At 34.3% G+C, this 13,917-nt stretch overlaps 1 protein-coding gene and 1 non-coding gene across 2 annotated transcripts; one reads left to right on the top strand and one right to left on the bottom strand.

The window, feature by feature from the left end:
* Positions 1–8,609: 8,609 nt before the first annotated feature.
* Positions 8,610–11,305, top strand: LOC112097697. Its single transcript, XM_024183045.1, has 2 exons — positions 8,610–9,057; positions 9,276–11,305. Exons 1-2 carry the CDS (start codon positions 8,610–8,612, stop codon positions 11,303–11,305), a joined length of 2,478 nt encoding a protein of 825 aa, XP_024038813.1.
* LOC112098637 lies at positions 9,018–9,124 on the bottom strand. The gene has a single exon (XR_002905747.1). It is a non-coding gene; the product is annotated as a small nucleolar RNA R71 (small nucleolar RNA).
* Positions 11,306–13,917: the final 2,612 nt, after the last annotated feature.

The raw sequence follows: 13,917 nt of genomic DNA, 5'->3' as shown, positions 1-13,917 counted from the left end.
CTAAATCCAATTTTAGTGGTGAGATTTTTGACGTATGGGGTATCGACTTTCATGGGACCCTTTCCCCCGTCTTTTGATCATCAATACATATTGTTTGCTGTTGACTATGTATCAAAATGGGTAGAAGCAATTCCATGTAGGACCAATGATCACAAAGGTGGTGATAGCATTTTTGAAAAAGCAACATTGTTTCACGCTTTGGATTCCCTCGAGCGATAATCAGTGATGGTGGTGCCCACTTTTGTAACAAAGCATTCAAAGCTCTTTTGACAAAGTATTCAATCACACACAAAGTGGCAACTCTGTATCATCTGCAAACCAGTGGCCAAGTTGAGATATCCAATCGAGAAATAAAGCACATATTAGAAAAAATGGTGAGGCCAGACAGGAAAGATTGGTCATTAAGACTTGATGATGCATTATGGGCATATAGAACGGCTTTCAAGACCCCGATTGGGATGTCACCCTACAGGCTAGTGTATGGAAAAGCTTGCCACCTACTTGTGGAACTCGAGCATCGTGCGTATTGGGCCATCAAGAAATTCAATTTTGACATGCAGCAAGCCAGCTCAGAAAGAAGATTACAGCTGGCAGAACTTGAAGAAATTTGCAATGATGCATACGAAAATGCCAAGATTTACAAGCAACGAATGAAAGTCTTCCATGATAAGCAAATTATGAGAAAATCGTTCACTCCAGGTCAGAAAGTGCTTTTATTCAATTCTCGCTTGCACCTATTCCCAGGTAAGTTACGCTCTCGTTGGTCTGGCCCATTTATTGTTCATACTGTTTTTCCACATGGGGCAATTGAAATTAAGGACCCAAAGAACGGTGTCACGTTTAAAGTTAATGGTCAAAGATTAAAGCCATATCTAGAATACCAACCACATGGAGAAGATATCGAAATAAATTTAAGTGACCCACCAAATTTGAATTGATTTTTTTTTTTCAGTGATTTGATTTTTTTTTCTTTCTTTATTTTATTCTTTTGCTAATTGAAATTATTTTTACATAAGTGTGTTTGTTTAACTATTAAGTTTTCTCTTATCATTTTTAATCATGAGTCTCATACCTAGATCATTCCTCCTGAACATTCTTAAACCACTTCAACGTGTCAAAACTCATCTCAAAAGGCAGATTCAATTTTGTAAAACACAACGCATTTGGGCTCTACAACCACCAGAGTTAGTAGCCTATGTTGAGGGTTTAGAACGCCAACTCAGAGACATTGAGAGAAGTGTTTACGACATCCAGTTGGAGCTTGAGGTAAATTCAATAAGAGGACGATTTTAATTTTCTTTGTGTGTTTTAATTTGTTTTTCTATTTGTGTGCTTTAGTTTGTTACCCCGGTGAAGTGGCGGATAACGGTACTCCGTGACAATCAAGTCGGTTACTTCAGTTTCCCATAATAACTGATATTCTGAGGCGAAAGTATGGACAGAAACGAGACTCTAGCGAAGCTTCACAAGCGATTCCCTTCACTTCCTCAGAATGCCCTCCTTACGATCTATAAAGCTCGGTCCGAACGCATGAGATTGCTCATGAGGAATAATATACCTGCTGATATTCGTTGGTTAATTGAGGCGAAAGTACGATTGGCAGGTGAGTTACCTCCAAAATTTATTGCATACATGCCTGGTTGTGGTAAAGGAAATTATGCAAGAAAACGACGAGCTCGAAGAATTTCTGTTGCTTGTCATAAGTGTGCCAGAATGAGTTGCAATAAAAACCCATGTTCTTTAGGAATGGTGTCTGATAACAGGGAAGATAAGATTCAATTCATTAGGGATGGCTTGAATAAGGAGTCATTGGATGATATCCTTCTGTCTCTTGAAACGCATCCCAGTGGATATGTGCAAGGAGCGATTCTCCAGTTATGGTCATTATTCCAGAAAGAGCATGCACGATATAGTCTCGGGAATCTGACTATAAACGACCCTGTTTGCCAGTTTATAAGAAAACTGGATGGGAAGCCTATCCTCGACCCATAGAGGGCGTTCAAGCCGTTTCTGGACGTAAAACCAGAGGAAGATGTGAGCCACAGTCGCAACTACCTGTAAATATCCTTTCACTTTACTGTTATTTTATTTCACTATTGTTTTATTGTGTGTATTATTGTCCTTAATAATTTTATTACTGTTTTCTTTTTTCTTATTACTGTTTACTTTTTCCTTTTTACTGTTTCCTTTTTGACTCGCGAGCCACGTGCTTTACGCGTTATTTGACACTGACATGTTACCTCATACACAACTGTGACCCACTGTCACCAAGACTCTTAAATGTGATTTTTTTTGTCAAGCACTCACAAATTATTTTTCGAGAAGTATCACAATGGCAGCTACTCCAAATAGACAATTCAAGAACATTTGTGTGCTTTCTGGATTTACCTATGGCAAACATAAAGAGTTCGTTGAGGCAGCCATAGATCTTGGTCGAAGCATAGCAGCGAGAAAATTACACTTGGTGTATGGAGGAGGTAATCGAGGGTTATCAAAAATGGTCTCAGAAGCAGCTTTTATCAGAGGAAGTCAAGTGTTAGGCATCATCCCAAGAGTCCTAAAACCATTGGGCAGTTCGTCTGACTCATCAACTGGAGAAGAGTTAGTCGTCTCAGGTATGCAAGAAAGAATAACTGAAATGCTTAATTATGCTGATGCTTTTATTTTCCTTCCAGGAGATCTTGCAACACTAGAGGCACTTATGACACTAGCATCTTGGGCTCATCTACACATTCACCAGAAACCCATCGGTTTGTTAAATGTCAATAACTTTTATGATGGCTTTATCGCATTTCTTAACCATGCAATAAAAAACTATTTCATTCCTTCTAATGTGAAAAAACTCTTTATTTGTGCTCACACTGCTACTGAGCTACTTGATATGTTACAAGCTTATAAACCAGAGCCAGACCCCTGGACCTTTGTGTTGGAGCGACCAAATAATGATGGTAACAGTAGCCGCAGTAAGAAGTACAAATTAGATTTAACTCTCCGCCTGTAAATATTTTCTTCTGTGTTGCACCACCCAGGTGATGTCTTCTAAACTTTACTTCTTTCCTTTACAACATTGAGGACAATGTTTCGTTCTGGTTGGGGGGAGGGAATAGTCGACAATTGTGGAATCTTGGTTAAGTTTTTACTAATTTTTTGTTGTAGAAACTAACTGTTGCTAACTTTTTGTGTTGAAGATGGCTGAATATGGAGTGTAGTTACTCTAGAAACGCATCTTCATTGTTCGAAAAAAAAAATTCTTTTTCTTTATTAAGTTTTGATGTTCATTTTTCTTCTTCTTTTTATTTTCTCCTCTATAAATATACATTTTCCAACTTTTGAGTTGAAGATGGCTGAATATGGAGAGTAGTGCCTCTAGAAACGCATCTTCTAAGTTAAAAAAAAAAAAAACCATTTTCGTTTTCTATCATTTTAAGTGTAACTTTTCTAATTAATTTTTATGCATCATTTTCATATCTCTGCATACATATTTTCCTTTCATGTTTAGAATAAGTTGGGGGGTAGAATGTTGTTTAAAAAAAAAAATTGTGTGATGTGTTTTAACATTGGATGACATGATTAATTTCAAATTTTAGTATTTGTATTATCTTTGGTCTTAAGTGATGTTACGCTATGTTTGCTACTTTACATGTTGATGTCGGAGACAAATATGAGTTGCTTGAAGGAATGAACATGTCATAAATAAATGCCAAGTGAGTTGTTGAGCCTATCACTTTCTTGGAGAGTAACCCTTTTGCCCATTCTCTATACAGCTTAGCAGTTTATTATTTTATACACGATCTCTAAATTTCTTTTAAGTTAACCCTAAAAAACAAAAATTGTAAAATAAAAAAAAAAGAAAAAAAATGTGTTGCTACATTAGGAGGCCCATCTAACTAGTAGACATGGATAATTATTTAGAGCCCTAAAAGACGATGGAAAGGCCATCTTTGATCCGTTTGAGCCTTTCTAGCCATCCCTTTTATTAAATATCCATAGTTACCCCTTTTGAGCCTTTAAAAAAGAAAAAAAAACCTTTTCTTTGTCAACTTATCATCTTGACCCACTCCGATTTGGAGTATTACCCGATGTCTTATAAGTTCCATCACCTATTTATGTTTGAGAAAAATATAAATAATTATTTTGTTCAGTGAAGTTATGCCAAAAAAAAAAGAGAAAAAAAAAACAAAAGTTGTTGTTTCAAAAGAATAAAAATAAAAATAATAGGTGAAATCCACCTTGCAACTTCCAAAAAAAAAAAAAAAATTCTCTGCATTTTTCTCAAACATACACTTTGTTTTCCTTATTTCCCTTCTTTGTTAGCCATGTCCCTAGCCTACGTTACGTCCTAATAAAAGTCCTTCTTGATTTTAGGGAACTATAGTTTGAAGTAGAAGCTAGTTATATGGGCTAAAAAGATGTAGTGATGCATAATTAAAAAAAAAAGAAAGATAAATAAAGTGGGTTGACTTACATTTTATTTGACTTGAGATCGTATTATTTCTAAGCTGAGGGCATATTTATTTCATCTTGGTGAGAGCATGTGATATCACTTCTTTATTATTTTATCTCTCAATTACCATTCATTGGAGTGACTATTTTTATTGGGTTTAATTTATTTGCGAGAGTGTCACTACTTCCAGTGAGATTTTGGGGTTTGACATGTCATTCTTGAAAGTAGCTATAACAAAGTCTACTGGGCTAATTCATGTGGATGGTTGATGTGGGTGTGATGTTGCTTTAGACTGGAGATAATGCTTATACTTTTATTTGATTGCTATCATTAATCTGATTGAATAAACACGAGTGTTTCTAAAAAAAAAAAAATCATTTTGAATTTGAATTTTGTTTTCGCTTTATTTGCTAGGGACTAGCAATAAGCTGGTTGGGGGGTGTGTTGAGTGTTAGAAAATGCATATTTATAAAGGAAAAAACCGTCATTTTACATTTCAAGTCTTACTAACAACCCTTACTTTTATGTATTTAACCTTCTTGTGATTTAATTACATATGTTTTATTTTAATTAAGTATTTTATGTATTTTAGGGGCATTATAGTCATTTCACAATAAAGGAGAAATCAGACGGCAAAACGGACATCACTTTTGAACTCAGGACGGTCAAAAACCTTAGGAGGAGCATAAAAGGAAAAATGGCACTATTCACATGTACGGTACTATTCACGTGTACGGTACTGTATACGTTACTGTTCACGACACTGTTCACATAGACGGATGATGACGTGACATTGACCGATGATGTGGCATTGACTGATGAGGTGTCACGATCCTGTTGGACTAAAATTCTTATGTACTGTTGATGGTGACGTGGCAGCATATCAGTGGACGAAAAATCTCGCGTACGGTGCATGCATCACACAGGATTATTTTCAACCAAACCGCGTTACTGTTCATCCGGGTTAAACCGCGTTACTGTTCAAAGTCGGGTCAAACCGTGTTACTGTTCATCCGCGTGGTCAAACCGTGTTACTGTTCATCCGCGTGGTCAAACCGTGGATTGTTGACTGATGACGTGGCGCAATCCTGAGCGTCCAAACTGTTTTTAATCCGATGGCCATGATTTACTCCATGTATCTATAAAAGGGGGCCTCTCCCCCCCAATTTGATATCTCTGAATCCATTTTTGGGATCCATTTTCTGTAATTCCTTCTCTATCTTGTATTTTCTTCATATTTTAATAAATTCCCATTTTGCCCCTAGTTCAATTATGAGTAGCTAATTTTCTTTCAAGCTTTGGTTGAAGGTGAAGTATCAACATATGTCATGGGCTTAATTTGGTAAATTTATTTTCTCTTCCCCTCTAGTTTTTGTGGATGTTTTGACTTCTCGTCAACAAATAATAATATTCTTGTCTAGTACCGCCTTGGTTTCACCGGCCCTCTAGTACAAGGTTATTATTATTTGGCACGATAAGCCCTTAGCACCATATTGATTAGAGCGTGGTTCATGAGGTGTGGATTCCCCCCTTATGATTTAATTGGCATTAATACGGATTATTTAGCCCATGATGCATGTTGATACGGATCCAGATACCCAAGTACGTCATTTTAATAGAATTCTCTTCAATTTATTCTCGCCATTTCAATTCCAATTTTAGAATTTATTCTCGCCATTTTAATTTAAGTTTTAGCATATCCCAAATCATTTCCACCACAAATCCAATCACCCATTTACAAAATTAATTCTTCACAATTAAAATCCACCTCCTCGTGGGATCGACACTCGTCACCATTAGTCTATACTACAATAGATTCGTGCGCTTGCGAGTACATTAAAATTTGCACAACAATAACATCCAAGACCGTTTGCTAAATTCCTAGAGGAATGCAGTATGATCCCACAATACACTATGCTAAGTTCGCCTACTATGAATGATGTTGCTGAAAGATGAACTAAGACTCTTAAAAACATAGTGAGGAGTATGATCTGTCATTCTACCTTACCAGAATTAGTCTAGAGAGAAGTACTTAAGACTGTAGCATATATCCTTAATAGGGTTCCAACTAATGTGATCGCCAAAACCCTTATAGGCAAGAAGTCTAATCTAAAACACTTGTATGTTTCAGGGTGTCTAGCTGAGGCAAAACTTTATAGGCTAACGAGAAGAAACTGGACTCAAGGACCATGAATTGTTATTTTATTGGATACTTTGAAGATCCATGGTTCAAGTTTTATGATCCCACAAATAAGCCAATTTTTGAGTCGGGAAATACTTGATTGTTTGAAAATGTTGAGTTTGCAGAGGAAGATACAATTAGGGACTTTATCTTTGAAGAAGAATATGTTAATATTCCCAAAGGTATTATTCGCATTGATCAAAGTCTTATTCCTGACTTTGTTTAAGATATACATATCAAGATAATGTTGGAAAACTTCCTATACAAGAAGTTGTTTCAGAAGAACAAACTCTACCACCTTAATAACCTATGTCATTAAAGAGATCCACTAGAGAAAGGAGAAGTGCAGTTGATGAGCATATAATACATACATATTTTACCATTAATTAAATAATTGTTAGTTATATTTATTTGTTATTTTTAATTAATTGAATTATTTTATTGAATAGGGAATGAATTGGAGATTATGGATAAAAAGAGCATAAAGGAGTTCAATTTGTAAGCATTAAAGATTAATTGATTTTTGGAAGGAATTAGACATACATGCATGTGGAAATCAAGCCAAGGAACCGAATTCAACAAGTAAATTCATCATGCACATGCGGACAAAAGAGAGAAATTGATTTTAGCTTTAAGAAGGGACCCCACTTGGCTTTTACAATTGGAAAAAGGAAATCCTAGTACAAACTTAATTGATGAGCACGTGAGTGAGAGTAAAGAAAAATAAAAGGCCAAATCCTTTTGGCTTTAGGATTGACAAGGTGGGGCCCATTTTAAAGGCTATATAAGAAAGCTAAGCTCTTGGCTTTTGGGGAGAGTAGCCGCCAGTGGAGGAGAATTCGGCTTTGGAAGAGAGCAATCCGCAGCAGCAATATTTCGGCTTCCCATGGCTGATTTTATTTCTTTTGTTGCTCTCAATTCAAGTATGTCTAGCTAATTTTCTTATACTGAGGTTAAGGATGAAACCCTATTCAATGAAATAATTATCTTTTATTTAATTAATTCCCTATATATGTTCTTTGATGATTATGGTTTTTATTTCACATGATTAATTGGATGTTAATAAAATCTTTTCATCAATTCTGTCATGCATTATTGATTGTTAGGATTAATATTCGATTAAATCTATGCTTGGATTTATAAAGTTTATACATGATTATCTTTGACTCTATGTCTTTCATTAAATTGTTTACATGGAGTGCTTAGGAAACTTTGACTCTTTGTTATTCAATATGTTTACATGGGATACTTAGATATCGTATTATTAAGCAGAAAAAGAACCTACACAAGATTAATTACTTGGACTTAATTGTTATATTCATGAGATGACATAGATTGATTTCGAGTTGTCACTCTAAAATTGGGGATTAATTAATAATTAGATAATTACTAGTTGAATAGTGGTGGATTCTGAAACCTTGGTAATTCTTATCTTATTGAATTCTCCTTTATTTTAATTGCTTCTTTAGTTTAATTGGTTTAATTTTCTTAAAAACTCAATTTGCTCAACTAGGATTATAATTAATATTAATTTTAGATTTAAATTAGACTTTTCAATTTATAACAATCCCTGTGGGATCGACCTCGTTACCACTATTCTATCTCTAGATTCGTGCGCTTGCGAGTATATTAAAATTTTCACAACAAGTTTTTGGCGCCGTTGCCGGGGATTGTGCTAGAAAGTCAGTTTAATCTAGGTTAATTTGATTCTTCCACTAGTTATAATTTAGGTTGTCTTTTATTTTATTTATTTAATTTAAAAAAAACACAAAAAAAAATTTAATTTGTCTTTAAATTCATTGTTTGGTTGTTTGATTTCTTTTATTTATTTTTTTTATTATTGTTGATTTGTTTTATTTTATTTTGTTTTTCTTTCTTTCCTTGTCTAGTTAGTTTATGAGTGTTTGGGAACGTGATTTAACAAATCGTTTGGTTAAAAGAGAGTCGAAAATTGATAGTAGTCAAACTAGTTCTTTAGAAGTGATGGATGACCCAAATAGACTATTGCCAATACTTCCACCAGTGCAAGCAGAGAAAACCCTTAGAGAATATTTTTCACCACTTGCAGCCAACCAACCATCTTGTATTGTGTTGCCACAAACCACAGCAACACACTTTGAACTCAAGCCCTCTGTCATTCAACTTTTACCATCTTTCCATGGGTTAGAGAGAGAGGATCCATATTTGCACATTAAGGAATTTCTTGACATATGCTCTACATTCCGTTTTCAAAATTTTAATGATGAGTCAATTAAGCTTCGTATGTTCCCTTTCTCATTAAAAGACAAAGCAAAAGCTTGGTTGAATTCACTTCCTGCTGGATTTATTAGTACATGGGATGAATTGAGTAATAAGTTTCTCACCAAGTTTTTCCCTATGTCTAAAACAAATGCCCTTAGGAGAGAGATAAGTGATTTTTATCAAAGAGAGGGTGAGCAATTTTACGAGTGTTGGGAAAGATTCAATGATTTACTCCTCAAGTGTCCCCACCATGGTTTTGAAAAATGGAGACTTATACAATGCTTTTATAACGGTTTAACCATGTCACATCGTCATATGGTAGAGTCTATGAATGGTGGGAGATTTTTGAACTTACATGAAGGGGCTGCATGGGATTTCTTTAATTCACTTTCTGAGAATTCTCAACAGTGGGATTTTCAAATCAAAGAGAAAAATCATCTCAAGTTTCTAGAAAGGGGTTATATGAAGTTAAGGATGATTTTGATGTGAAATCCACTCTAACTACACTTTCTAGGAAAGTAGATGCCTTAGCTCTGAACCAATCAATGAATCATCATCCTAGTGTAGCTAATGAGGTTTGTGCTCTTTGTTCTAACTTGTCTCATACAGCACAGAATTGCCCATCATTACCAGCCTATCAAGAGGCTTATTCTGAGCAGGTACATGCCTTACAATCATATGAGAAAACCCCCAATAATCCATATTCACCCACATATAATCCTAATTGGAGGAATCACCCTAATTTTTCTTGGAAACAAAATCAACCTTTGTCAAACCAAGGAGGACAACAGTTGAACATGCCCAATCAACAATTTGTCCCTCCTAACCAAGTACATCCTCCTGCCCAACAATCTATGTCTCAATTTGTTGCACCCCAACAAAGAAAGCCTTCTTTAGAGGATACACTTCAAAGTTTCTTTCAGTCAACCCAACAAGCTTTTCAGTCAAACACTCAAGCTATTCTAAAGCTTGAACATCAATTGGGTCAATTAGCAACTACTGTAGCTGAGAGAGAAAAAGGAAAATTTCCAAGTCAACCAATTCCTAATCCCAAAGGAGTGCACGAAGTTGGATCGAGTTCAAGCCATCAACATGAAGAAGCAAAATCTGTTATGACCTTGAGAAGAGGAAAATTATTTGACAACAAAGTAGAGGTTCAAACAAGGAAGACATCTGAGCTTACTTCTTCAGATCCAGTTCCATCACAAGACTCATCACCAAATGATCTAGAAGAGAGTGGCCCACCAACTTACATTCCTAAGGCTCCTTTTCCTCAAAGGTTAACAAAGGTAAAGAAAGGGACTTCAACATGTGAGATTATGGAAATCTTCAAACAGGTAAGTATAAACATCCCTTTACTCGATGCCATTAAGCAAGTTCCTTCCTATGCCAAGTTTTTAAAAGATTTATGCACTAAAAAGAGAAATTTACATGTCACTAAAAAGGCGTTTTTAACTGAACAAACTAGCAATTTACTTCAATGTAAAATGCCACCAAAATTTAAGGATCCTGGTTCTCCTACTATCTCATGTGTTATAGGGAACCAATGTTTTGATAAAGCATTATTGGATTTGGGTGTTAGTGTTAATCTCTTGCCTTATTCTGTTTACATGCAACTTGGACTAGGGGAATTAAAGCCAACTTCTATTATTTTGCAACTTGCTGATAGGTCAATGAAAATACCTCGTGGTATTATAGAGGATGTGTTGATACAGATCGACAAATTTTATTATCCTGTTGATTTTATTGTTATTGATACTCAGCATGTACATGATCCTAAGAAACACACCCCAGTTATTCTAGGTCGTCCTTTCTTAGCTACAGCTGATGCTCATATTAGTTGCAGGACTAGAAACATGCAATTATCTTTTGGTAACATGACCATGGAATTAAATATTTTTAATGTTCCTAAGCAGGCACAAGAAGATGATGAAGTTGTTGAAGTAGATATGATAGAAGCATCAATTGATGACTCACTTATTTCTAACCACTGTGACAATCCATTAATACCATGCACAACTAACTCTGATTTCTCTGTTGATGTTGACAATGGTATTGGAGAAGTTAATGTTTTACTTGATTTGACTCTTATCATAGATCTAATTAAGTGGAAAGAAAAGATTGAGTCACTTCCTCCTGAAGAGAAAATTGAACCATTCAAGTTGGAGTTACTTCCTAAAAACGTGCAACATAGGTCACATTCTGACATGAAAAAGGTGGTAAGATCTAAAGTGCTTAAATTATTAGATTTTTATACTACTTCAGATAACTCTCAGGAAAGCATGGAACAGAAGAGATCAAGGCAGTGCGATATTAAGGAGTTTCATTACCATCATCCTTTTATAGATAAAATGCTCCAGTGCTTAGTCAATTATGTTTTCTGGTATTTTCTGTATAATTGCTTTGATTTTCACCAAATTCTTATTGATCCTGGTTGATTTGTTGTTTACATTAATTAGTTAGTTAGTAGGATTTTTTTATTTTATTTTATTTTATTATTTATATTTCTTCTAACGTTTTCTTTTTAGTTGTCATTTTTTTTAAGCTTTCCCCGCCCATCCAGGTGTGTTCTCTCCAACTTTCTTTTTATTATTTATGTTTTTATTATTATTAATTTTTTTCTTTCTTTCATTTGTTTGCATGCATATCTTTTGTTTATGAAACATTGAGGACAATGTTCCAAATAAGTTTGGGGGTGGGAATAGTGTTGCTTTGTTTGTTAAAAAAAAAAATTGTTTGTTAAAAAAAAATTTGTGTTGTTTTTTGTTTTTATGTGAAAAGCCAATGATAAGAATTTGATTGACAATGAATATGGTTTTTAGAAATGGTTGAATATTGTCTTAGTTTATACTTGATTCCTGTGTTAGTTCCTCTTGATTGAGATTCTTTATACCATGAGCACTAATATCAGTTCTTTCATAATTTTGACTTGAAATTTGAGATTGACGCAGCCTGAGTTGAGAATTTTAGATAGAGTAAATGACTGTTTGTCTTTATTCTTATCTCCACAATACAAAATAGTATACACGGGCGCCAAAGTCAGAAATAGCTACCTATAACCCTTAAGAGTGAAGCTATCCTTGAGTAATTTGGGCCTATGTACCACAAGTATGTAGAGGATAATCTACCATGAGAAGAAGGCTACCTTAAGGGGTAGAGTGAAAGCTCCTGACTATGGTTAAAAAAAAAAAAGAGAAAAAGAAAAGAAAAAAAAACAAATCAAGTGCTTGTGCTAAAAAAAAATCAAAAGAAAATGCACATAAAAGCCTGTGAGAGGAAAAAATTGGAGATCAAGATGATAAGATTAGTTTGACCTACTCTTTTCTTTATTTAAGGCAAAGGCTGTTGAGGTTGAGGATTTTGGGAATGGATTTGATTGAATTTATTTCACACACACACTACAAGAATCGAAAGAGAGATGGGATTGATTATTGAATTAAAGTTAGAACTTTGCCAATATTTGAAATTTTCTTTGAGCTATATAATTTATGCAATCCTTGAGGCTATCTTCATGTTTTGTTTAAAGTTTGTTATTCTTTTCATTTTATTTTATTGTTTTTAAAAAAAAAATGATGTTTGTGGGTATCATCACTGAAGCCCTCACGAGACTACAACTCGTCCACTAGGGCCGCCTAGGGGTTTAAAGGCTTGTTGCATACGCTAAATGCAATCGCGATTACCTGCGAAAGTGGTTTAGTTAGGATTTACTTTTTGTTTCATTATTTTTATTTTTTTTAGTTTTAGTTTTAGTTTTGCTCGAGGACTAGCAAAATCTAAGTTTGGGGGTATTTGATGAGCATATAATACATACATATTTTACCATTAATTAAATAATTGTTAGTTATATTTATTTGTTATTTTTAATTAATTGAATTATTTTATTGAATAGGGAATGAATTGGAGATTATGGATAAAAAGAGCATAAAGGAGTTCAATTTGTAAGCATTAAAGATTAATTGATTTTTGGAAGGAATTAGACATACATGCATGTGGAAATCAAGCCAAGGAACCGAATTCAACAAGTAAATTCATCATGCACATGCGGACAAAAGAGAGAAATTGATTTTAGCTTTAAGAAGGGACCCCACTTGGCTTTTACAATTGGAAAAAGGAAATCCTAGTACAAGCTTAATTGATGAGCACGTGAGTGAGAGTAAAGAAAAATAAAAGGCCAAATCCTTTTGGCTTTAGGATTGACAAGGTGGGGCCCATTTTAAAGGCTATATAAGAAAGCTAAGCTCTTGGCTTTTGGGGAGAGTAGCCGCCAGTGGAGGAGAATTCGGCTTTGGAAGAGAGCAATCCGCAGCAGCAATATTTCGGCTTCCCATGGCTGATTTTATTTCTTTTGTTGCTCTCAATTCAAGTATGTCTAGCTAATTTTCTTATACTGAGGTTAAGGATGAAACCCTATTCAATGAAATAATTATCTTTTATTTAATTAATTCCCTATATATGTTCTTTGATGATTATGGTTTTTATTTCACATGATTAATTGGATGTTAATAAAATCTTTTCATCAATTCTGTCATGCATTATTGATTGTTAGGATTAATATTCGATTAAATCTATGCTTGGATTTATAAAGTTTATACATGATTATCTTTGACTCTATGTCTTTCATTAAATTGTTTACATGGAGTGCTTAGGAAACTTTGACTCTTTGTTATTCAATATGTTTACATGGGATACTTAGATATCGTATTATTAAGCAGAAAAAGAACCTACACAAGATTAATTACTTGGACTTAATTGTTATATTCATGAGATGACATAGATTGATTTCGAGTTGTCACTCTAAAATTGGGGATTAATTAATAATTAGATAATTACTAGTTGAATAGTGGTGGATTCTGAAACCTTGGTAATTCTTATCTTATTGAATTCTCCTTTATTTTAATTGCTTCTTTAGTTTAATTGGTTTAATTTTCTTAAAAACTCAATTTGCTCAACTAGGATTATAATTAATATTAATTTTAGATTTAAATTAGACTTTTCAATTTATAACAATCCATGTGGGATCGACCTCGTTACCACTATTCTATCTCTAGAT

The sequence above is a fragment of the Citrus clementina genome, unplaced genomic scaffold (assembly GCF_000493195.1).
Source record: "Citrus clementina cultivar Clemenules unplaced genomic scaffold, Citrus_clementina_v1.0 scaffold_5, whole genome shotgun sequence".
NCBI lineage: Eukaryota > Viridiplantae > Streptophyta > Magnoliopsida > Sapindales > Rutaceae > Citrus > Citrus x clementina.
The sequence above is the reverse complement of the archived record's forward strand: the minus strand, read 5'-3'. Positions and strand labels throughout refer to the sequence as shown.

What these genes read in the sequence shown, in the direction of transcription:
- LOC112097697 (XM_024183045.1), top strand. Translation starts at nt 8,610, where the DNA reads ATGGATGACCCAAATAGACTATTGCCAATACTTCCACCAGTGCAAGCA. An exon ending in TGATTTTTATCAAAGAGAGG is followed by an intron (nt 9,058 to 9,275) that starts GTGAGCAATTTT and finishes AATTCTCAACAG; the next exon opens with TGGGATTTTCAAATCAAAGA.